Source organism: Ammodytes marinus (assembly GCF_949987685.1).
Source record: "Ammodytes marinus genome assembly, chromosome: 8".
NCBI lineage: Eukaryota > Metazoa > Chordata > Actinopteri > Uranoscopiformes > Ammodytidae > Ammodytes > Ammodytes marinus.
In genome coordinates, this window is record NC_137212.1 from 7562841 (window position 1) to 7589691 (window position 26851).

General features: G+C 40.4%; 1 protein-coding gene across 1 annotated transcript in view; it reads left to right on the forward strand.

Annotated features, from left to right (window-relative positions):
- Positions 1-429: 429 nt before the first annotated feature.
- Positions 430-26851, forward strand: part of LOC307254859 (contactin-associated protein-like 4) — a gene marked incomplete at both ends in the record, with an annotated part of 85471 nt that continues 59049 nt past the window's right edge. Inside the window, 2 exons of the mRNA XM_080033394.1 lie at positions 430-517; positions 14844-14954. Coding sequence (XP_079889520.1) covers positions 430-517; positions 14844-14954 — 199 coding nt within the window. The remainder of the gene's footprint in view (positions 518-14843; positions 14955-26851) is intronic.

Below are 26851 nucleotides of genomic sequence, written 5' to 3' on the forward strand. Positions count from 1 at the left end.
AAGAGTTAAACATTAGACCAGCCCTCACTGAGCCATGAACATGTAGGCTACTCTCCATCAAGGAACCATACACTTCTCCAGGATCTCAGTGAGGGAGGCGGTGCGCTCGTCTCGCACCCGCAAAAGTCTCGTAAAATCTCTCCCTCCACTTCTCCCTCCATCACTTGACAGAGGGCAGGCGGTGTGAGAACATCCCCCCCCCCCCCCCCCCAACACACACACACACACACACACACACACACACACACACACACACACACACACACACCGGACGGCCCCCTCCACACTGTGTGATCAGGGCTACTGCAGCGGAGCGGAGCTGGAGGAGAGCAGAGGAGAGCTGCGAACTGGAGAAGAGGAGTAGGAGGAGGACGGAAGGACTGTGGGATAGTAGGCTGTACCCTCCCTGCAGCAGCCCGTCGCTCCAACATGCCTTTAGGGAGTAAGAGACGCGTTGGAATTACTGCGCTGATCGCCTCGCTGCTGCTACTAGGCTCTTGTGGGACAGGTGCAGAAGGTGAGCGACTCTGGCAAAGAGAGCGGGGGGCTTTTCAGTGCGTTGTTTTGACCACCTTGGCTTGTTATTGCACTGAGAATGGTCTGAGCTGTAATGTAAATGGGTTAACAATGGGGGGCATTCTGTGTTTTGGCTTGCTGAGAACGGATATGGCTGTTTTAATAATGATGAGCCAGCTCATTTAGAAAGAAAAAAAAACTTTTTCAAGAGATTATGAATTGATCAAACATGATGTCATAAATCCAGACAAACGGATTGCTTTACCAAAATAATCCAGCCTCAACTTTATAGGGCTCCAATTAATGATTATTTTCATCATTGATTACTGTGCTGATTATTTTCTCGATTAATCGGTTAACTGTGTATAGTCTAAAAGCCCAAGTTGACACCTTGAAGTTGTTCCTGTTCTGTCTAACCAGCAGAGCCCATATTCAATGTAGGGCTACAACACTGTAAAACAGAAAAGCAGCAAATCTCCAAATTGGACAATCTGTAATTTTGCATCGAAAAGTGTCTTCAACGTTTATCAAAGCAGTTCAACCTATGATTAAACGGAGTTATTTATCATAAAAGTCATAAAACCTGCATGCCTCTCTTGCTTGCCATCATTCATTTTGTAAGAACTCAAAGAGAGAGAGAGAGAGAGAGAGAGAGAGAGAGAGAGAGAGAGAGAGAGATAACGAGAGAGAGAGAGGCTTGAAAGAGTAGCTAAGGCAGCAGCTGAAAGTCCATTTTATGATTCTGCGTTGAGAACTGTTTCTCCAGTTTTACAATCGTGCATGCAGTTCGTTCTGTGAATGTTGTGATTTAATCGGTTTGCTGCGGTCTGATCAGACCATCGCGGGGTGGCTGTGGTGTTGAGAGGGAGCGCGCATCCTCAGGGGATTCATGGCTGTCATGTTTAAAGAGAAGGCGAATCCCACTAGTTGAGTTCTTTATTCTAAGCCCTATCCAGCATTTGATGTTTTCTCCAGAGAGAGCGGGAGAGAGACTCTGTCCGTGGAGATGTGAGGGAGCTGCACAGGAGGGGGATCGTCCCGCGCGCTGCTTCAGATTTTGGCTCAGGGATACATCTTAAAAAGTGAAAGTGAAGCCATGCAGTGAAACAGTTGCTTTTTTTAACTGTGAGAATTTTGATTTTGAGGAATACAGCAAGTTTGAGATGGATGGATGATTGAATTTAGAGGTAGATAGATAGATAGATAGATAGATAGATAGATAGATAGATAGATAGATAGATAGATAGATAGATAGATAGATAGATAGATAGATAGATAGATAGATAGATAGATAGATAGATAGATAGATAGATAGATAGATAGATAGATAGATAGATAGATAGATAGATATAGTTAAGTTGATTTGTCAATTAACACAAGGCCACATCGAAATTTGTCTTTTTTCGCATATCCCCTCACCACACTCCAGAGGGGGTCCTCCCTCAGGGGCAGCCATTGTACAACAACCCTGGAGCAGTTTCGGGGTTAAGTGCCTTGCTCATAGATAGATAGAGAGATACTGTACTGTACATATCTTCGTTCTATTATCTGCTGTTGTTAAGTCCCAGAGTGAATATGTCCTGTAATTTACCTCCCCGGAGGTTTAAATGAATAGTTCCAGTAGCCCCACTGTTGAAGTGTAAAATCTGATGACCCCACAACTCCACTGTAATTAAACTGAACTCCCTTTGACCGATGCTGTAAATACAGACATCCCCGTTGGCAAATCGACAAAGAAATCACTAACAAGCCTGATGGATTGGGAGGTTTCTCACACACACATTGCTCATCAGCTGATTGAATGGAAGGACGGATGGATGATACATTAATATGCAATGTGGTTTCTCACTATTGATTGTTTGAGAAGGCAACACCTGTAAAATACATAAAGAGGTAGGCTATTGATAAAGTATGGAATGAAAAAAAATAAAATAAAAAATGTAAACGCATTTAGATGACATAGTTGATGTACATTGTGTGTGTTGGCTCGGAGACACGGAGAGGCAAATCACAAAAGCTGGCATTTTTCCACTGTGCTTCATATATTTTGCTCTGCAGAATATACTGTAGGCTATAGAAGTCAGAGCCCTTAATGACCGTCGTCTGTCCAGACTCTGCTTTCCTAAGCAATGAAAAGCTCTCAGCTCAGTAGAGAACTATCACATCATTCTTACGGTTTTGTACATGGAGGACTGGAGGTTTCTGTCACTGTCACATCCATGTTTTTCACACTCTCTCTGTCTATCCATCTTATTATATCTATAGCTCAGTAGTGGGTAACAGTACTGATTCTGGTACGGGAGACTGGGGTTTGAACCCCATTCAGAGCGCTGCAAGTCCAGTGTAGCCAGGGCCGCTGCTAAGCTTTTGGGTGCCCTAAGCTTAAATTGTCAGTGGTGCCCCCCCCCTCCCCCCCCCGCCCCCAACAAAAAAAAACACCAAGATGCTCGCACCCGTAGGGCGCAGGCGGAATTTTTTTGCCCTTGCAAGATCTCTGCGACTACTTTTTGGCACATTTGCTGTAGTGATGAGTTTTTGCAAACAGCATTTACTAATAGAAAGAACAGCTTAACTTGTGAAAAAAGTTGCCTCGTATCCTACTAACTGCCTTTGCAAAGGAATTGAGTGATAAATTCATAGACGGATTATGAGATAATGCGCCCCTGGGCACACACTCTTAAAGGGCCCCCCACTCGTAAATATCCAGTCAGGTACACTGATATTTCCATACAGATACATACAATTAATGGCAAAAACATATTAAGGAAGTCAGTGTTTCCCATAGGATTTTGGGATATTGTTGGAGGTTCGGGGGCATGCCCCCCCAGATTTTTTTTTTACCTTTTTAAAGTAAAATGCATTAATCTGGTGCACTTTGAGAGGAAATTTTAGAGGCTATATCAACTCCTGAGATGCAGAAGGAACATTATTTTTCAGATTTTTCTTAAACAGGCAGCACTCCTTACTCTGCAACTGTAAAAACAGTACAGTAGATTGGTCTGCAGATCCATGTTCTATGATGGAGGGGCCCATTTCAACAGATAAAGGGTGGATAGCTACTTGTTATGAACAATTTAGAATTCACACATAGAAAGCTTATTTGTGTATGTGTGAGGGGGCCTTCAAGGCCCCTCATGGAGCCCCTTACACAGAGCTAGTAATGCTGTTGTTTTTAACTTGCCTTTGTATTTCTCCCCTACTAGTTGAGGGGCCCATGATGATTTCTATCTTGTTACATTCTGATGAGTATACTTATATTTAGGCTATTCCTTTTTGGACCCTGTTATTGACCCTGTTATTGACATCAGTGACAGAGCTCTTTGACTATGCAACATGAAAAGTTACTATCAGTATCTCTGGCTAAGGGCCCCCTTGAGCCCTTGGGCCCCTGGGCCTGTGCCTGGTATGCCTGTGCAGTAATCCACCCCTGGATAGGTTGCACAATTAAGACAAAACAACAATGGGCCTGTTCATAACTAATTTATATATTTTTTGTAATGTAATGATCATCATGAAGTTTTTTACAAAACCTCAATGTTGGGGGGCCCCCGGATCATATATTTTTCCTTTTTCATAACAAAAAAAAAGAATTATAAAAAAAATTATAAAAACATTTTTGTTGGGGGGCCCCCAGGAACTTGGTGCCCTACGCGCTCTGCGTACCCTGCGTATAGGGAGTGGCGGCCCTGTGTGTAGCCATATATAAATCACTTTGGATAAAGGAAATATAATTTAATCTCTTGAATGACGACGGAAAGTAGACATTGTTCGAATAGTTCCTTGCACAACAGTGGTGTTGGTGTTTCTTGGCTTTGCTCCAGTCCTGACATTTTCGCACAGTTGCACAACTGGCGGAGGTTAGATACATGGTAGCTATTGCGTGAATTGCTGTAACTTTCCGACAAGCCAATATTTTCGCCCACTTCATCCCGTATTGGTCAGGTGTCCGAGGGAGAGGTAGAGAGTGAGCAGGGTTTTGAGTCTTATAAGTTTAGGCTTAGGGGTTAATATTTCATTCATGGGGTCTCCCTAGTGGTCAACTGTCCACCATGCCTTCAAACATTGCAGTTTGGAATTAAACAAATAAACATTTTTGATTTTGATCTGACAATAAATCGTACAAACTACTTTGGTTTAAGAACCAGGCCCTTTTAAAATCGATATTGTTCGGGGAAATGCAATTCATGCTTATGACTGGTGGTCATAAACGGCACAGCCTCCAGTGTTGAAGTCGTATGCTCAGCCATTCACTCCCTAAGTGGGTTTGTGGCAGGATAACAATGCCAAATAGCTGCTTTCATTGCTGGTGAGATATAATTATTTGCATGACTACAAGAGCCCACTTGTTTGAACAAATGGCCTATGCTGTTATTTTGCCTGATGTGGCTTATAATCAGCATTTGTGGATCTGAAAGTTATGCACATCCGTTGTTTTGTCCTTTGTTTTGTTTCAATTTGCAAATTATCATCAGGGCCAATTTGCCACAAGCAGTGTAGACACATCTCTTTCTGTATTTTTCAGTATTACAGAACAAAATTATAAAAAATCCGACCATGGTCTTCATTTTCATTTTTACACCAGTGGAAGCAATGGGGAAACTTCAGAAGCATCTCTGATGGTGGAGACTGTGGGTTGGGTAGATGTTTGATTATTTAACTACTGAGGGGGGAACATTAAAGCCTCTGGAAACCTTGTCTAAAATAGTAAAAAAATCAATATATGACATCAAAGCTGGGTGTCTCGATAACCTTTCACAAAAATCTGATTGAAAATAGATGTTCATACATATTATAAAACATAGTTTATAAAAACAGCTTTCTTACTGTCTACACCGTTTGACAGAAATGGGTGGCCGTGTCCGTATCAATATCCTAGTATTGATAAATAACTCAAACTCTTTTCAGATGCTTTCTATCATAACTCCCGAAATGACATAGTTTGAAGGATTTTGTAGTTTTGGGTTTACAGGGGCTGTAAGGTGTGATTATTGTTCTCAGACTTCTTGAAATTCATTTCCCCTTCTACAGTCCACAGCCAGACAGTGAATACGTTGGTAAGAAATATGCTGGGAGATGAGTTGATTTAAATATGGGCCTTAGCTTCGTGATTCATATGCGAACCGCCCCGTCTCATCAGAATTTATTACTTTTCAATGAGCCGGTGGTGTGCGCAGAGAGAACATAAACCTCCCGAATAAAATCAATTTGGTGTGTGAATGTGTGAGACATTTTCACTGCAAACCCCGCTGTCCTTTATGCTTCATGAGGTGAAGTCTTACGAGTTACCGCAAAGTATGGCGGATAAATCCGCCCTATTTACTTCTTATTGTGTCATTTATGAAAATGTGTTTAGTAGAGGGGGAGTCATGAAGAGGTTCTGATTAAGTCAAGGTTAAGGCGATACTGGTGATGGGAGCCCGCAGCTGCCAGTCATGAATCTAGATTTATTAATCCCAGGGACAAGTAGGCCTAGTTAGGCGATAAAAGTGACGGAGGACTGCGGTCCATCCATCTGCCTTTGTGACCTGTTGGGATTCTGTGTTTGTCCAAGGCCAGCTCCCCAGACGATGACTGTCTCCCTAAAAACCGGCCCATTCATCAAACGGCGCTGTCATTATATCAGATGACTCGTTAACAGTCCAAGAACCAGCCGCATTCTACTGAGGTCACTACTCACTGTCACTCATGCAGCTCGGAAAAGTAGAAAACTGTGGGCATCAGCTATTAGTAAAACTGATAACCATTTTAAAAGAGAAATGTCTCTGAGGTTTCCTGTGCTTTTAAGGTAATATTCTGAGTATTTTTTGCCATTAATGGACAGTGGAACGGGAGGTGGGAGAGGGGGAATTCCCTGCAACAAAGGGCAACAAAGTGCTGGAATTGAACCAGCCACTTTGCGATTATGTGGCATATGCTGTAACCACTCGGCTATCTAAATGCATTTATTGTGCTTTTATACTTAAGAAATCAGTGTCAGAAGAACTATTCAAATCCCTTATTTAAAGGCATACTATGCAGTATTCCTTATTTCATTGCCGAAGTAAATTCACTTTGGGAAACCTAGGAAACGGTGGATAAAGCTGTTTCTAAGTCAAGTAATTTAACTAAAACAGACACTACATCTCGACTCGACTCTCCCTGAGATTTCTAAATTTTTTAATCCCGGTAAAGGGTTTTTTACTGGGAGTTTTTTCTCAGCCGAGCTAAGGGTGTAAGGGCAGGGTGTCATATTGTATGGAATGTGAAGCCCACTGAGGCAAATGTCTATTTGTGATATTGGGCTATACAAATAAAACTGATTTGATTTGATCTCTACGTATGATGAAAGACTATAGTAAATAAAAGAGAAAAAGAGGAACAAGAGCAGAGCGTTGGCAGAGGAAGAACTAAGGAGTTTACCAACAAAAAAGTGGAAAAAAGAATTGAAGGAGTATGTTTGGTTGCACAGTCAGTGTATTCTATCGTAGTTGCCCTCCGTCTATCTATGCGTTGACCCTCCAAGCTCCTTCTCTCATTTCACTCATCAGTGCGTGTGCGCGTGTGCGTGTGTGGTCAGATTCGTTCACCTGACCACAGCTCAGTGGTGCACAGCAGCAGCAGTCTTTGTCATCTAACTTTTCTGCTGGCGGCGTGGCATTACCGTAACATGTTTTTTCCATTACAATGCAATTTTCTTTGAAAAAACCCTGCTGTTGTGACATACTGTAGATTAAGACATTGTCACACTATCTGTGTGAGTTTTCGCAATCTGTGAGCAGAACAAAGTTCATAGTCAATGTATCAGCACGATTTCTTTGAGGTGTTTTCAACATTAAATGTCCTGTCTGGGTGGAAGTATTGTGTTGAATGTATCATGACCTGGCTCCAGGTTCAGACAAATGAGGGAGAACTCACAAAAAGATGGAAGTAAAACATGAAACGATGCATTGTATAAAATTATTGATAAAGCAAATCCATAAGTTGTGTAACGTCTGAAACCTCAGCAGAGTGTGTGACGTGCTAAGTGGAAAATGGTGTACAAGGATGTGGCATGCAGACAGAAAATAAAACACCCTGGGAGACCATGAGGGCGACAGTCTGAAGTGTCCAACTTAAGCCTATGTCAGTCAGGTCAACAGCCCAGGTGGGAAAGCTTACTAACAACAACCTGCACTTTGACAGCCCATTACCTGCCAGACGAGATCAGGCAGAGTACACATACAGGACAGGTTGTTTAATTGTTGAAACAAACCAATACCAAACCAAAGTAGCATATTGCGAACCAATTTCTAATATTCATATTTGAATGGCAGCCACGTGCCAGTAATACATAGAATATCAAATGGATGTAGCATCCGGGCTTACCTCAGTTATTCTAATCGTCCTGGCCTATGCGCATCGCCATCTTGGCAGATTTTTACTCCGCCTCATTTCCTCTTACCAAAAAAGGGCATTGATGTGACGTAGGGGGGAGCGAGATAGGCCCATTTAGCTGACGTATACCTCCGAGGTAAAGTGAGGGCCAACGGGCGGCTCGCTATCACTCAAGAGGCTGCGCTCCTAATGTTTCATACATTTTAACCTCCAATAAATAAAAACTAGCCTGGTCCAAAAAGAATCACCCCCCTTAGTGTTGTCATGGAGATATGACCTAAACATACAGACTAGAATGTTTTTTTGGACCAGGCGGTAAATAGGTTTAATAATGCTGTGAAAAAAGGCCTATTTAACATGGGAGTCAATGAGAAATTGCTCTGTTTTGGTACCACCTCTTAGTGTCCACTCTGTGAACTGCATTTTTTTGCCACTTCCGCATTGGATGCTGGTATAACTTGCTGTTGTTGGGGCTTGCTTGTAATATAACCTACATTATTCAGTCAAACTTTTGGGTCTTGAATGTATTGCCATTTTTCCGGACAGAATTGGTAGAAATGGAATATTATATATTGTCTATTACCGTAGAATGAGCATTTTATTCTGACCTACCTCTCTTTATGAATAGATGTAATAATATCCACACCAGATCCATGACACTCCTGGATCTTATTTTTTGTTGTTTGGTTCATCGCCCATTTTATTTTGATAGCGCTTTACCCGGGTCAACCAGGCAAGAAATCAGATTTTAAACAAGTCTAGTGTAAAGGCCAGTTATGTTATTATAGCCCAACCAGTATTATGGCCGTAAGGAGAGCCAGGTTGTAAAAGGAATAATGCATTCTCCTTTTCTTACAACAAGGCTTTATAGATGAGGTCTATTCATTTTGATAGGAAAGGAAAATAAGAAAATAAACTGTCTAAAAAAAAATCTCTGTTTGAAAAAAGATTTCAGTTATTCGGTGCACAGAGGGACAACCAGCCGTAAGTGCTACAGGCAAAAGAGAAACAAAGTAGAACATGGTAATTCTTAGAAAAGTGTTTTTTTATTCATTATTTATTTTTCAAAGTCACTTAATGTCCTCTCAATGCAAATGTCTGCAAAGAAAATATATGCCATTACATTTCCTGTCCCTATTTTGAAATGCAAATTTGATCCATTAATGAAATGCTCATCAAAGGCTCGACATTTCGCCCTTGTCCATTAGTGGAAGTGATGTAACCTGCAGCAATCCTCCCTAAATTTGCATTAGACTGTCGTATTTCACTTGGAATGATTTTTGAATCTTTTCCGTCATTACTATTGTGCATTAGTTTAGTTTTTTGTTGTCGCTTGTCCCAGCACGCAGCATGTGTGCGATGAGGGGTTAAACTTCACAGACTGAAGATAAATGTTTTAATTGCTGCTTTGCTGCCCCACTGTTTTCTTTTGATCCTTTAATTCTACTGATTAGGTCTGCCTTCCATGACGCCGCATATTAATGTGGCTGGCACAGAGGCAAAGCATTGGATTCATACCATTTCAAATACAAAAAGTACTGTGGGTAGCCTAATATGTTGTTGAAAACGGTTTATATACACGTTTAGTAATAATGCAATGTCATTTTCTAACAACGGAGGTGTTACATGGTGAAAGTCAGCAGAATTACTGGCCGGCCTTGTGTGTCGCCAGCAGACAAATGGAGGGCTGCAAATGAGGAACACATAATTCTCTGATTGTTAGCAGTGAGGCGGGCAGCAGAGCGTCTCAGTTAAGCTGTCGTGCTGCATCGGCAGCCAAAGCTGGCACAGGACTCACATCAGACTCAGCCAAATAGCTTTACCAGGCAAACGATTACACAGCCATACCATAGTGATGATTACAGATGGCTCAACAAAATACTCCTGGGTGACGCCTCTCGATTCCGATAGAAAGACAAAAAGACGCACATTTGAGTAACACTTTGAATGCTAAGAGATTGAGGCCATAATGTTCTTTGTCAGGAAATCAAACTGTTATTTTTAGGATGCAAATTTTTGGCCATCTGATGGTCGATCTGTGCACCACTGTGGTCCAGACTCAACAAACATTGGATGGTTTTAACTGGCTCCCTGAATCCTACTGACCATTTATTGCCTTAAACCTTTTTTAGCACAATGAGGTTGAAATTTATGTTATTTTTTTTCATTTAGATATCTTTACAACTATTAGAAAGATCACTGTGGAATTTGTTACAAGCGTTAATGGTCCTCAGAAGATGAACTTTGATTCCCTGACATTTCATCCAGCGCCATTAGCGGGTTAAAGGTTCAATTGGTCCAATGCTTTGGTTTACGACCAAATACCTATAACACTAATGACATTCTCATCAGCCTTAGCTATACTGTGTAAATGGTGAACATAGTAAACATTGTACATGCTAATTAACACTACATCAGAATGGTGTCGGAATTAACATTTTGAAAAACCCCATGTCTCAGGTTTTATCATGTTGAGAACACTACAGTGTCCGTGTGCTAGTTTTATAGAGTTTATTTGTGTCAGAGTATTGAAAGCAACATGTCAATATGATTTTGAGTCGTATCTAGTTTTGGGAAAGCAAGGTTGTGAAAAATGAGCTGCAGAAATATTACAAATACAGTCCTTAGTTTGTGTGAACATTCGGTCGTAAACAACTTATAATATTTACGATACTGGTTGTAATTTCTGAGCAGTTTTTTAAGCACCATGACCGTTTCTCCTGAATGCAAAGTAGCACTAAATAATATACAGCTGAGTCTGATGGAACGTTCATTCATTCTGAAGTTGTTTGGTCATAAGCCAAAGTTTTGGAAATTTGTACCTGCCATTCATAGAGCCAAGCTGCCAGTTCGGTTTAAAAAAATATATATTCTAGAGAGTTGTTACTAACATTTTTTTTAAAGATTGTTTCTTGACATCCATGCAGTGACATTTTTAGAGACAAACTGACACACAGAGACAACAAGACCTCTCTCTCACACACACACACACACACACACACACACACACACACACACACACACACACACACACACACACACACACACACACACACACACACACACACGCACACACAGTACTAAATGACAGTGTGTCACACCAACCCAGCATATCTCCAGTTTTCTGTCTCTACACTGTCATAGGTAGGATTTTCTCATCCGTTGAGATTCCTTGCTTCTCATTAAAACCCACAAAATCTACAGTTTTACAGGTAACTAGGCATAAATGGTTTACTTATGGTCAGTGTGCAGGATGGCATCTGTCATATTTTATTTATTCATATAATTATTTCCAGCATTGTGTTCATTTTTTTTGTGTTACCTACTACATAGGGTTTTTTTTTCGTGTTACCTACTACAAAACCCCTATGTGTTAGGTAGCACAAAAAAAAACCCATGTAGTAGCTAACACAAAAAAAAACCTGTGTTAGGTAGCACAAAAAAACCCTATGTAGTAGGTAACACATATCTATGTAGTAGGTATGTAGTAGCTACTACAATTGTGTGTACCTTATTGTAAAGTGTTACCGCACTTTATTGAAAATCTTTCCTGTTATATTTTTTAAATTTGCACCCTTCCCTACTTAGTAACTGTCTATAATGATGATGATGATAATTTAGTTTTCCCTCTTACTTGTGAAAGTGGCTTAGTGATGATAGAGGTTTGTGCTCTTGCCTATAAGCTTTAGTTTCCTGTACTTTTTCCATAGTCAAAAAGTCACATGGTGAATAAAGCAGACAAACTGTTGTCCACGGGCAAATCTTGGGTTAAAGGGTAAGCAGTTTGTGAAGACACAAACAAACAGAGAAATGGTTAGCACAGCTGTTTTCCACTTGGGGTGGCTGTTACGTCCCTGCTTACTCACAGAAAGAGAGAGGGAGACACAGACAGAGAGAGAGATCAACATGTTGACTATGCCCCTGTTGGACACTTACACTGCTCTGAACTCTCTTACCTTCTGTTTTTTGAAGTGATGGATGGTGCTCATCTGTATTCAGCATCTTTGGTTCCGTTGAGGCCTCTCTAGACAGTTCTATCACTGAAATGCTTAACTGGATGATATACTGCAGATGGATGGACTTTTTATCCTCCCGACTCCCGTAACCATTTGCCTCAAGCGCAAAGCACACCAGTCGAGTGTCAATGTGTGTGCTTCATACAAACAGAAGAAGTAGTAAAGATACAGTGACTGAGACTGTGAGGATCCAGTAACCCAATGTGATCAATGTGCTGCTTTTCTAAGGAGTTGATGCCCATCAGGCCTGCGCACAGTGCCATAGCCCGATGAGTTGGGTCCCAAACTTATTTTAAATCTGTTCTTTAAAATGTTTTCCTTGTAAATGCTTTTGTAAATCATTGATATGTGCACATGTCGAGCAGATTTTGCTTAAAAAGGGATGGAAACATTTGATAATGTTCTATTTTTGTATTTGTATTTAGTGCTTAAAGAAAATGTTAAAAAGCATTGAAATAGTTAAGGTTAAGAATAAGGAAGAAAAAGAAACGGTTCTGTTGAAATAAAATCTGCTCTGGCAAATCTGCAAATCTGATAAAAGATTATAATTAAATGTGTGAATTTTTCTTTAATAAACTAACAATGTTTACTCACTTTTGGCCAATTTTGCTCAGTCGTTTATATAGATTTATTTAATATAGAGTCTATGTTTGCAGAAGGTGATATACTGTATAATGCATGACCCAATCCACATTATATCACACTGCATATGGGTTGGTGTTGAGCCCATGTCCTTGTAGTACTGTATATATAAAACGCATATAGGGGAGAACGGGGGAATCTGAGGCATCGGGTAATGTGAGCCACCCCCTGTATCTAGGCAACAGAAAACATTTGTGGTCATGTGAGATATATGTTTTCAAGCCCCTCTCATTTCCCCATGGCCCTGAAAGAGAGGAGCTCATGGTGCTGTGGTAAGCATGTTTTTTTCACCAAAATAGGTATTTTGCATGTAAAAGTAAATTTTCTTGCTGTCAACTTAATCAACTGTTGTGCCAAAGCAAATGTATTCACGAAGAAAAACTTCTATCATACGTGTTAATGAACTACCAACATATAAAAACCATGTGATGATATTAGCTAAAGATTAGCCTGAAATGCTAAGAGAGGTAGTTTTTTCTCAAATTGTGGTGGTGGGGGAAAGTGAGCCAAATGCTGTGGGGGAAAGTGAGGCACTGTCTCACTTTCCCCCACCATGAGGCACAAGTTAAGTTTAGTCTTACACATATTTTAATGTAATATTACATGATGACATATGTTTTATTTTAATGTCATACACATTGTAGACAAGCCATCATGCCAAGGAAATACACCAGGAAGACGACCTGGGGCAACCACACGGAAAGAGCACCTTCTCATCTTTCCCTGTAACCTTCAGGGCTGGAATGTAGAGTAGGCATAGTTGTAGAGTATGACAGGCTGATGTTATAATCCAATTGGGTCTTCTCCTGTGTTCTGAGTCCCAGGCTGTTCTCGCTGGTTCTGATTTTCCTATGCTTTGACCTCCAGACACTAGCTGGCTCTAAGGGTCCTGTGTTCTGACCCCCAGACTGTGTTCTAATCTAACTGGTTCTATCTTTCATTTGAATCTTATTAAAACCTTTTGAATTATAATGTGTTGTATTTGATTTTGTTCAGAGTTACTTTCAAGCGTTTAGAACATTTGCTTTGCTTAATTGACCAAACCCCATCATTCTTTTACTAGTCCGACATTAGTTCTGGAATGTGTGGCTAGCTTTCAGGATTCTAACTGTTACAATATGTGTTGTTATGGTAGTTTCAGAGTGGAAAAAGTAAGTGGATCAGTTTACCCCCAGCTGGTTCACTTTACCCCCTTGATTGTTCTGGTCTGTCTCAGTTTACCCCACAGCTGGGGTAAAGTGAGCCACATGACAACTTTTTTTTAAAACAATCATATTTTCACTGCCCTTTGTCTTGAAAAAATTCTGCTAATGCCCATTTCTAGGAAACATCCTGAATTAATGGGAAATGTGTAAATTTGAGTGATAAATCATTGTAGCTCGTTTAGAGGGGAGCAAATGTAAAAAGTGGCTCAGATTACCCCGTTCTCCCCTACCCCATCCAGAAGTGTTCCGGATTCTAAATTAGTAAGTTTTAAGGTTTAGATAAATGATGCAATTTGAGGTTTTCACTGCTGTAGACTAGGTCATGTTATTGTAATTCAATGCCCTTTAGCATTCGGTCTAGCCTACTGTCAAAACATTTAGTACAGAAACTCTGCATTCTTTGTACCTCCATTTTAGAAAATGCCTTGTATTCTCATGTATCTGTGTCTTTCAAATCCTCTGTCAGTGGCTGGCAGTTCAACAGCCTTGTACACCTTAATTTTCCTCTAAGTGCTCTTTATTTATGCCTTGCCTTTTTCTCACTGTGTCCTTTTAAAATGTCACAATTCCTCAGAGGAAAATCCGTTCAAACACCTCTGCTTCTTCTATCCAGTTTTATCTAGGCCATGACCAACCTCTTTATACACTAATTCAACTTTATATTGCAGTCGGTGCGCTGCTATTTTCCATAGCATTTGGCCTTGTGTGTCAGGAATTGAAGAAAATGTGTAGCATTATGAATAGTGTTAAGATTAACTATAAGGCTAATCAAACCTTGGCTTTCTCTGAATGTTCAAGGGGTACCCTACCAAAGGCGAGTAGAGCAGTAGAGCCGGTAACATGTAATGGAAAAGCAACTTACCTTACCACTTCCTCTGAAACAATTCTTGTTCCTGCGCTGCGTGACAAATGCCCCCAACTTACAATGATCTGTTATGGCTTCTCTAAGGAGCTCCAAGTTTAGCCTTTCCATTTGTGGAACACTTTCTCCACCTTCTTAATGTTTTCACCAACAGTATAGTGAGATGATGTACAGTAACATATCAGCCCCTAGGTTCAGTGAAAACTATTTATGATTCTAAGCATTGATTCCTTTATTTTCTGATTTCAGAGGTATGTGACAGCCCACTGGTGACCAATCTGCCGTCATCGTCATTCAGAAGCTCCGCCCAGCTAAGCAGCAGCCATGGGCCGGTCTTTGCTAAGGTCAACAGGAGAGAAGGTGAGGAATCTTTCATTGCTGTGTACATTTTCCAAGTTCACCGCTTTCATCAAGGGCACATATTCACACTGATATAGTATACTCAGAAAATTGTAAATTGTCCTAAATAAAGCCTGAGCTGATCAAGGAATTGACTATGGCACATGGCCAGGTTTACTTTACATTACTTGGTGCAGGATTACCACACATGTTTTATATTGACTTAGATTGGTTGTATCTCCCTGGATATTATCCTGATGTAACTTGCTTTGTAAATGTATTGATTGGGGCTTGCTTGATTGTAGATGATCAATTAGGGTGATCCACTGGAGGAACTGTGGTGGACTAATAACCAATTGAAAATAAAGTTATTACATGATAGGTCCAGGTGTAAAATAAAAAAGTCCTTGCGCCAGGTTTGGTACTTATGGATAATTCAGGACACTGATTGGTCAAACACCGTCACAATGTGGCAACTTCAACTTGTGTACAGTTGTATTCACTAAATAAGAAGGGTACATAGCACCACAATAATTTTATCATTATTATCACCAGAAATACAACTTTTAGACAAAGGCTTTGTTGTTGGCTTCAGAAATAATGAGAAGAGAAAGAGAGTGGGAGAGAGAGAGAGAGCAATTGAGAACAACAAGACAAACAAGAAAGTTGCTTCCTGGTGTGTGAAAATTGCAATTTAGATGCCCAACATGCTTGTTTTCAGGACAATCCATTATTAATATAATTGCATAATCTTCACAGTTCTTTAGATTAAAGTGGGAAAGCAAATGATGGAACTTCAACTGACTTCTAAGTTCCTTTCCTCTGATGCCACATTTCCTGGAAGTATTTGGTTCCATAAAGGGGTTAAATGTGAAAGGCTCCCGTTAGCTCATTCTCCATGGGTAACAATCTCCCCTACCCTTTTCCGTTACAACCGTGACCTTTTCCATTCTGTTGTGTTTCAAAGCGTAAACACAACAGTGAAGGGTTTGGGGCGTCGCCGTTTGCAGCTTTGAAACGTTATGCTATCGGTCAGTTGTTGTTGACATCCCCCTGTCAAGAAGACCCTTCAGGCCAGTGACACTTTGGGAACAGAGCGAGAAAAGGCAAAAAGTCCCTCGATTGAATCAGACTTTTATTTTGTTTTTCACTGGGATGTTCTGCTCTGTTCTGTGGCCTGCACTGGTGCATCTTACCCTTAGTGCGGGAAGAAAGTCTTTGGCTCTCTACAGGACACCGAGTACAAAACATCAAAAGGCAAAACCTCAGCTGGATTCACTCAGAGAGATACAGAACATCTGTGGTGGTGGCTATAGTAGAGAGAGGAATACGGATGGATAGATAGATAGATAGATAGATAGATAGATAGATAGATAGATAGATAGATAGATAGATAGATAGATAGATAGATAGATAGATAGATAGATAGATAGATAGATAGATAGATAGATAGATAGATAGATAGATAGATAGATAGATAGATAGATAGATAGATAGATAGATAGATAGATAGATAGATAAATAGATAGGAGTGCACTTGCTCCAAACCATCTGTATTGTATATAGAAATGCATTGGAATTATATTAGACCCGTACATCAAAAACTCTCCACAGGGCCACCTCCACTCAATAGGGATATAAATCCCAGTTGTGAGTCAGCCACCACAGTAAAAAGCAAGAGGGAGCTCTCTGCTGGATGCTGATGTGGAGCTTTGTGAGGAGCTATTATGGCAAGTTGTTTGAGTTTTTGGGATGAAATGGTTTGCAGATTTCTTCATTGACGGAGCTCAATGGCTGACTGTGACGCCTGAACAGAGAACCACAGGGGAGTCAGGGATTTCTTTTTCCTTTTACTCCAACTCCAAGCATAATTTAGTTGAAGATAAGCCGGCAGAATGTTGTTAACTGAGTCATTTTCATTGTAAATGCTCTACAGTCTTTTTTTCCCCCTATTAACACATGCCAACACATTGCAGGAAATTCATATGAGAGAGAAATCGTTGTCCTCATTCATCGGGTCCGTGCACACCGCTGAAACATAAAGCCAATCACACAGCTGGCCCGCTTCCAGCAGCAGCCTATACTACAGCAGTGGTTTGAGGGTGCTGTGAGGACAGGACAAGACTGCAGCAAGATTTATCACTTTATTGTTTCTTTATTGTGCATTTTTGATGACGTTTGTTTAACCACATTAACACAATTGCAACATAGACGTTCTGGCTGCTTGAAGACATACATCCATCAGTGTATGTTATAGTGCAAAACACTGTGCTATGTGTAATCTAGTTCTCCAAACCAAAGTCATTATGGAAATGAGACAAGAAACCTCATGTTAGCGGAATGAGACCTGCGGATCATTCTTCGGAGTGTGGCAGGCTTACATGTCCCATTAATTTGTCAGCAACCTATTTATTTTTTTATTTTTTGTCCTTCTAATGTTAAGGGAGCCAACTTTTTGTGGGGGTGCTGTGGTCTTACAATGTTCAGAGACCACCAGCCTACAGTATATTACATAAGCATATGGTGTGACTTTGTTTAATTTAATTTGTTTAAATTAATTCAGGGCAAGGTAAAGATAGACCTAAAATGTTATTGAGGACCCAAACATATCTGCAATACATGTCAGTGTGCATGTGTTTTCTCGAGGATATACAGAAAAAGCATATTGTCATTCTTTATCCAGATTTCTTAGCTTGTGGATTTCTCAGGTTTCTGCACTAGTGATTTTTGTTCACGGGGAAATCACCAAGATAAACCATCACTCACTCCCTCTCGCTAGTGAACAGAGGCAGGAAGGAAAACATAGCCAACTGTTGAAGTGTCCTGTCCGTCACACTGTAGTTACAAAGCAGACTAAAAAAAAATCTCTTTTGGAGTCCAATTTGCCAGCTGGCATGTAGGGGTTACAAAATTCCCACATGCCTCCTTGGGCCCTCTCCGATGCCAGTTAGTCCAATTTTAGCTGGTCAGCTCAAATGGGGGGCTGGCATTGACAAGAGTGACACGTGGTGGCTAAGTACAATCACAGTGCTACCTCTATACTTTCAGTGTTGTTACATCACTATGGCTCGACAGGGAATGGTGGAAACAGCAATGCGAGGAAGCAACCATTCTTCATGTACATTTAATCATACAATGGCCAGGTCAATAATAATGTGCCATGTGGACAATTGGCACATCATCAAGTTGGGGAGAGGCCAGAGATAAGGGGCCTTGACACAGACATCAACATTGGTACTCTAATCGAGGGTTCTAGTTAAGAGGTCAAGGAGGCCAAAGCTCAAAGCTGATGGTCTCAGCGACAGTTTTTTTGCAAATAATAGTTGTCACCAACCAGGGACAACGCATTGATAATTTAAACTACACTTCTGTAGGAGGAAGACTGGCCAAAATTGAGTCACTGTTTCTTACAGTAAAACCTCACATTCAATATAAAGCAGCTTGTAAACACAATAACACGGCTGCTGATATTGACCCAAGTGAACACAGCCTGCTTTCTGTGCCAGCCAAGCAAATACAGATACATAATTACACTTACAGGGTTTATGGTCCAGAAAATCATGTGTTGAGGAAGAGATTGTTATTACATTTCTACACTACATTAAAGTTTGCCGCCTAAATAAAATAAATGATACCAGGGCATAAAAGAGCATTCACAGTAAAGAATGTTGTACCATGCACTAGTTGTTGATTTGAATAGTCACCTCCCTTTTTGTGGGGAGTTTTGTACCATTCTTTAAAATACAAAACAATAAGGCCAGTTTTTTTTTAATATCCTCTTGCACAGTTGTGACCTGGTTTTCACAAACAAAGAGCCTCATTATATATACTGCATGCAGGTTTATAGATAAGCAGTAAGATCAGTGGTACTGGAAGTTGTCAGTATATGGGTTTCATGGAGACTGCAGCTGTGGGTTTGAGATGGTGGCCGACGGGCTTAGCCTGACCAAATGAAGCTCAGTTCTACAGACTGGCTTCTCATGTGTCCCACAGGCAGCTTGCTCTGTGCCAAGACTCTTTAAGAATCGGTGGGTGTGCCCGATGATCAATGATCCAACTCAGTCAACCCACTCCTCTTTGACTGTTTCTGCATTCACTGCGCTGAAGAAAAGCAAGGGTTGAAGGCCTTATCCCACATGGTTGACTATGTACATTCTAATTGACCGCCTGCTTACTATACTGTACTGTTATATTTTTGCAAGCACAGATACAGAGATGTGTTGGAGAAATCTGCAGTGGATGCTTGTTGCATACAACTCGTCACACAGAGATCTAGAGCCTTGATTCCACTGATCGATACAGTTCGGTTCGGTATGGCACTTTTTTGTGTTTCAACTGTCAAAAATTGGGGAGGGTACCAACATAAGCGTACCGTGCCCTACTTATTTTTGTCATCCTTTTGTTGGTGTATAAAGGAGTTCCAAAGGGTGGAGCAGTCGGTTGATTGGTCCACAGAATCGTTATTTCAGTCACAGAAATAAACTTCCATCATCTTGGAAAGAATGAATCATTTTGTGTTTTGAGCAAAATGTCAGCGCTCAGTGGAAACGAAACATAGGTGGTCTACTACACTCTGGTCATACCGTTTTTATAGGGTTTGGTCCGCTGTAGTTTTAATTGTAACACAGCCTTCTGTGGGCTGCCAAGAAAACATTGAGATAACTTCCTTCCATCTCACAGGCAAATGTTAATGATGGCATTTAACATTTATAGGCAAATGTTAATGGCAGTATTTAACATCTAAACGGTGTCTGTATTTCAGTGAGCCATGCTGATAATTGCTCATTAGGACCTTTGTAATTAGACTGGAATAGACTAGGAACACCTCATCAATCCCCCGTCATAAATCGTTTTCCGGAAGTACTAATTTCAGTTTTGAAAAGGGGGCATTTTAAACATTAGCGGGTCGCTGTAGGTTGATAACTGTGAGGAGGGAAGCATTGAGCGAGGTATTGATCTTTGTGTTATGTTGATGTGCCACCTCTGCCTCTCCAGGTGCCCATTTACCGCTGCTCTTAAACACTATCTAGTGAAATTCCACAGCGCCTCAGTTCAAATCCTCATAATCTGAGGTAGTCACTCTCACCCATAAATCTAATTATAAGGGTAAATATTGCCTGATACCTCGACAAAATGCAGCTAATAGCCTGTCACCTTAGCTTTATGTCGTTATTGCTTCTACCCCCTCACTCAGTTTACTGATCATACGCCAAATTCTAAATCCTTAACAAATCCTTAAACACAGTTATGTAGATCCATATTCAAAACAACTTACTTACTGCAGTTATATAACTAAACTTTAAACAATGGGGAAACCAATTGATGTACTGATTCCAAAGAGCCTCTAGCAACGATGAGATAAGTTACCATCCTATCTGAGTAAATTGCCAAAATACTCTGATGTTATATTGTCCGATGTCTTAGGTTTTGTGACTTTGATACAAGAGTTACACTTTTATTTTCCCTATTCTACCAATAATCGAAATTATTTTCTCGGCGGTGATCACGATATTTCCTTTCTCTCCTTTTTCAAATTCATACGGCGACCCTATATAACAGTAATTTAAGTTGCTTAGTTACACAAGCAAGCAAGCAGTTGGAGAAACATACTATGAATTCTCGGTCGTGTTTCTGCCCACCTGGCGAATACAAGTCAATACAATATTCACTCTCTTTTAGCTCTGTTTGTGTTGTCCACCAACTCCTGAGGGAAATATCGGTTTCTTTAGCGTCTGAATAACACAGTCTGTTCAGAGGAAGTGCACCATGGCGTTTCAAAGCTTCCTCCAGAAGCAGCATTGATTAGAGTTCTGAGAGTGAACCAAAACAGTGAAGTTTTGGGAACAGCTAAACTATGAGCTGAAAGTGGCTCTGTAAAGCCCAGGAGAGCTGCAGATTCAGGTAAAAATGTATCCTTAAAGAGGACATATGATGCTTTTTGACTTTTATGACCTATAAACGTTGTTATGATGATTCATAGTCATGCTTAACCATACTAAATTTTCAAATAATGACTTACATGCATTTCGACGTATTCCCTGCTGACCGTCTGGGGTGTCTGTGCCGAGCACTAAACACTATTCTAGCCAGTCGAGAAGTCACGTGTTCAAAGCGGTCTACCCTTTGTAACTTTGTGACGTCGCATGTAACTTTGTGAAGTCACCACGCGGATGTTTCCATGTATGGTAATGCTGTCACTTCCCTGTTCGCGTCTGCCTCGCGTCTGCCTATAGGTCTATGCTCGCGCTTCCCGCCACTGAAAGTGTTCCGTAAGGAAGGTAACCAATCACAACGGAGTGGGGTTTGCAGGAGGGGGGGAGGGTAGCGAAGATGGCCGATGCACAGGCGGAGGGAGCGGAGATTGCCGAAGCACACACACTCAAGTGTTGACAGGACGTGCTGGATCGCCAAAATAAGAGAAAGAGCTTCCCGAAAATCTACATAGTTTTTTGTGATGTGATTCGTGTCAGGTTGCTCTATAGCAGTGTAAAACAAGAAATTAAGACCAGAAAAGTAGTATAATAGGTCCTCTTTAACTTCAGCTATCAGTACATCGTGCACAGATATTTTTTTCTGAATTTGGCTGATGAGTTCATGTGTTCTTTGACCCATTTATGCAAAACTGTAACAGTAGCTTCCACTTCAATATGTTATTCCATTTTACTGCCAGAGTAGCAAGTTTTACTTATTAATCATTTGCACATGTTTTTTTTTAAAGACACATTCGCACTCTATTTGTCAATTGTGTTGTTTATCTATAATTACAAAAAAAAACTCTTGAAGCCTCTGCAAGCTGCGAATTTCAGTATAAACTCCCTATTGGTCATCAGTGGCATGACTTCACAATCCTGTCACTCTATCTTTCACCTGCCTGTACCACATTGAGTTGAAATCCACCAAAGCCAGCATCGCCAGGGAGCGGTCCTCATTTGAAATTCTGCTGGTTGCATTGATGTACCCGTTTTCAAGGTTTTTATAATGGACATTACCTCACAAGCATGTTCAAATGGCACGTTGTGCTACAAGACTGCTCCTTGAAGGACTTTTTTCCCCATTTTAAATTCACATTGCACTCCTGTGCTGAGTCATTCCTTTAATTAATATATATATATATATATATATTAACTCAGGTTTATTATCTACAAGGTTGTCAGAACACCTTCAGCTCCACCTGAAATCTTCTGCAACTATACGACTTTCCAACTCAATTTGAAGCTTAAAACCCTTTCTAAATCCCAAAAGCCCGCACAGACGCAATTACCAATCTTGACCTATTATGGTGCCTATCTCTCTTTGTCATACTGCCTCTCTCTCTTGCTTTGGGGTATTTTCCTCCTGTAATGGCCTACATTATTTTTGTCCGGTGTTTAGGCCTCCTGTCCCCTTTGGTGTCTCCACCTTTACCTTTCCTAGTTATTGGTGGAACAACAGTGCATCCAAACACTACTTTTATTTGGCTTCACACATCTGCTCCTTCTAGTGAAGCCATTGCCCTGACTAGCATTGTGTCAGCCTCGATTTGCCAGTGGACACTAACGCGGTGGAGTTTGCAATTAGGACAGAAAGGATATAAATCATTTGTCGGATGTTGTTTTCTTTGACTGTCTTGTTAAGAAAGTTAATTCTCCTTGTGCAGGGATTCGTCTAGCCAGGGTTGTGGTGTTAGAAGCCGGTTGATTCTTACAAAAAGGTATATTGCTCACAAAACAGACTTTGGTGATAGAGAACAGGATTGGACTGCTCCAACTGTTCATGAATGTGATTTACTAAACGGAAATATCTAATTTAGCATATCTAATTTACATAATTTGTTCATTATAGTTTAGCGTCATTGCCATAACATTTTCAAATTTAAAGTATAATTCGTGTTTGGGAAATGTAATTATGGAACAAGCTATTTGTCGACTACATTCCATAATATTATAATTACCCCATTTTTCACCCTAATCAGATCATATTTTTTAGCAGGATATCATTAGTTTTGTCATTTTTGCAAGTTCAGTTCAAACAACTAATCTCTTATCTTGTTATAACATTAACAAGAAGCATATGCTATCGAACAAATGTAGTGTAGTAAAAAGTGTATACTATACTATACATATCTTATTTTATAAATACATTTGCAATGACATGTTGTGAAGTTGAAGTATAAAGTTGCATTACTTATCTTGAATTAGTTGCACGTAACTACTGATTAACATCTTCAACCTATTCACTCCTTGTTTCGGGCAGTCATACCATACCAGGAACCCACAAATGCCATCATTTGACATTTAAGTAGGAGAGCAGTTCATGTATACCGCACATGCACACACTCATATACACCTGTTTTAAAATGTTTGAAGGAAGGCTCAAGAAAGAACATTTTACACGTTTCACAAGCTCAATAACTTTTCTCTCTTTTACATAGATTTTTAGAGTGATATGTTGATCCAAACCAATGATCTGCTCCACACATTTAATAAAATCCCAGTTGCATAATGGAGGTTTACCTGATGGTTCCACGCATGAAGTTTCTCATTTCGATGTATAATGATGTTTGGCATTGAGCTGGTTTTCTTCTTACCCAGAGAAAAATCTTGTAAAAACGTGGTTTCTGGTGGGCACCAACTGGGTTGCTTTGGGAACTGGACTTGTTATCTCTGAGTTTCTGTTCCATCTCCCACCCCTGCTGCCATAAAAAAGTCATAATCCAAGTTCTGCACTGCGAGTCCTTGGCCTGTATGCTACACTGTGCCAAGAGGAAGCATCCAAAATAACATTCCCTTTGATGCTTTCATGCTAGCCCAAATAAATGCATGCATGGCCTTGCAGCAATGACACATATTTACTTATATGGACACATTTTTTCAGTGACCTTTTGGAAAACTTAGTAAAGTAAATGAGAACATGGACACAGACATCTCCAATGCACACTCAGTAGATAAGCACAGGATTTGACCTTTTAGCGGAAAGCTATTTGCTTTTATTAGACCCTGAATACATTTTAATAATAAGAGACTCAGCACTCAATATTGCAGTTAAGTCAGGTTTAATTTCTAAAAATTTGATTCTGTTGAGCAAACCATGTCCTAATCAAACTTGTATTGATTTTTAGCTGCGCAGTCTTCTATCGATCAGCACATACACACCCTTAGAAAACAAGGTCACACTCCAAAGCATGTGGTTAGAGAGACCTATTTCTGTGAAATTAGACCTATAAAACAAAATAGAAAATGTTTCATTTTGTTTATTGTCTTAATCTTTTTTCATATATATGGCTTAGCATCAAACCTCAATAGCTTTGTGTAGCACAGAGGATCAAAACCGGTCAAGTAATAAGACATTGTAGACCATTTTCTTTATTTGTAAAAAGAAAGGCCGTCATGTTTCTTTTGTTACACGAGAAAAAAGGGTTTGTTGAAAATCCTGTCTTTGTTTCCTAAAGTTAACTGAACTAAAAGGATCATTTTAGTATTGTCCCCATAACTCAGGTTTTGCATTACAATTTCTTGTGAGCATTGAGGAATGTTCAACCTTCAGGCGGCTGCACAAACTTATGGATATAAATATTTCACACCCCACTTGTCCCGGGTCCTGTCACCTGCGATAGCTTTTGTTTTAATTATTGCAAACACCGGGAGCTATGCTATATGGTTTCCTATAATGTTTATTATTGTGTCCTACAATAATTAGTCTTAGTATTGATTCTGTGTACGATTTGACAGTAAACGCTTAGAGGTTAAGTGTCTTGTTTAAGGACACTCAAATGGATTATTTATTTAAGTGTAGAAATGATGATGAACACACACACACACACACACACACACACACACACACACACACACACACACACACACAGACACTGACCCTCTGACCACAGGTGCTCTTGAAAGGTGTTGGTTGATCTATAAAGAGATTGTGGTAACGTGATGCAATGTCTTTAACCTCAATTACTTTCTCAAGTGGGGAGAGAAGCTTTGGTTTCAGTTAGAAAAAGAGATTTACTGGATCAGATCTGACATAGGGATACATGACAGACCGTATTGTTTTGGTCATCATTACAGTATACAAGTATTGCATCACATTGACATGGTGGATTTAGCAATTCATTTTTTCCACATAGATTTCTATGAGTACACTCTCCAGTTCCCCATGCAATGAGCAGATGTATCTAGTATCTTCCCCTGTCTTCTGTTGAAGTATATGTGTGGGTGTGTTCACCTTTATTGGATAGTTTCCCCCATTTCAGAGTTGAAATGGGGAGAGGCATTGGGGCGCCCTCACCCCTCTCCCTTTTTTTCCCTCATTCTCCTTCTCTTCCTAGTTCCTCCTCCACCATCCTGTAGATGTCAGTTAGTCTCTCTCTCTCTCTCTCTCTCTCTCTCTGTCTCACTCTTTCAACCTCTCCCCTTCCTCTGTCTGTGTCCTTTTCGCCCCAATCCAGCCAAACTGAGTAAAGGTCAGTGTGTCTGCTCTCTGCTGTCAGTGTTCATGTCTGTTCCTGAGGTTCTTATCAGCGCTGGCCTTTAGCTGCTGCTCTAACAGGCTGACCACCAAGCACTGAAACAGGTGGTGGAGGAAAGAAGATGACCCTCATACACTGCTAAGTCAGGATTTCACAACCATAAATCACATTTGAATAGATATAGAAATAACGCATTTATCATGTTGAATTGTCAGGCTGAACTAAACATGTTTAAAGGTAGATAACAGTGTGTTTCTATAATGTACAGATATACATCATGTTAGTATAAAGGTCAAAAACTTCTCACGGTGACAAGATAAGAAAAGTTTTTCTCTTCTCCACAAGTGAATATACGTAATATGTGGATTATTCCAGAATAGGCCTAATGACGTTTTAAACACTCATTCCTTCAATTATATTTTGCTCAAACATCCCATCCATGAAACTATAGCTTTTGCGACCGTAATGCTCAGTACTGTACACACAATTACTTTGCTTTGGGGAATGGATAATACTCTGCTATTTGCTATTCTTAGATCATTACCAAAACAAGCTCATTATAAGTGTGGGAGCTCCAAAGCAACATGTACAGACAAGGAATGCAGGTTTAAAGCAGGGTTTGTGTTTTTGTCATTAAGGCAACCAGAGGTTGGCAACAGAAAGGCAATTGAAACTGAAGTTGGAAGGTGCAATACGGGGAGCATTGGTTGAACTCTTAAATGTTGCATTATATCCAGGGGTAGACGGACAGCTCAAGGGTTTTGGTTTTGTAGAACTGGAATTCATATCTGTTCCAGTGTTAGATACTGTTGTTCCTGCTTCAGCAATTATTAATAACCATAGGAACCCTACTACGCTGGATTCACATCTATCCAGCTGCACATTATGTGGAACACTCCTAATGGGGTTCACGTGGGCTGTGTTACTACAACGATCATTTGCCATTTAAGTAGCCTTATAATAAATGGGATGTCCACTTCAGGCTGTGCGTCTGAAGGGTTTTAGTATTGATTTGTATTGGCCTCTTGTCAGCATGACATCACCTTGGCAGGAAAAGCTCAAGTGTTCTTTAGGTAGGCTGTTTTATCATGCATGAGTGTGTTTGTGTAGGTGTGTGTGTGTGTGTGTGTGTGTGTATGGGTGTTGGTGTGTGTGCTCCGTAGGGAAGAAATCTCTCCATCTGCTTGTGCTTTGGGCGCCATGGATTTGCTGTGCCCCGACTCAGCAGTTTTCCTTTAACACACACACACACACACACACACACACACACACACACACACACACACACACACACACACACACACACACACACCGATTGAGAGAGAAACACACACATCTCCACATCTCAGTATTCAAAGTGTCGTAATCTTTTACCCGCCTCTTCCATCACTTCCAATGTTTCTTCATAATCAGGTTCTGCCAAAGGTCACTCTCTCACTCATTTCCACACACACACACACACACACACACA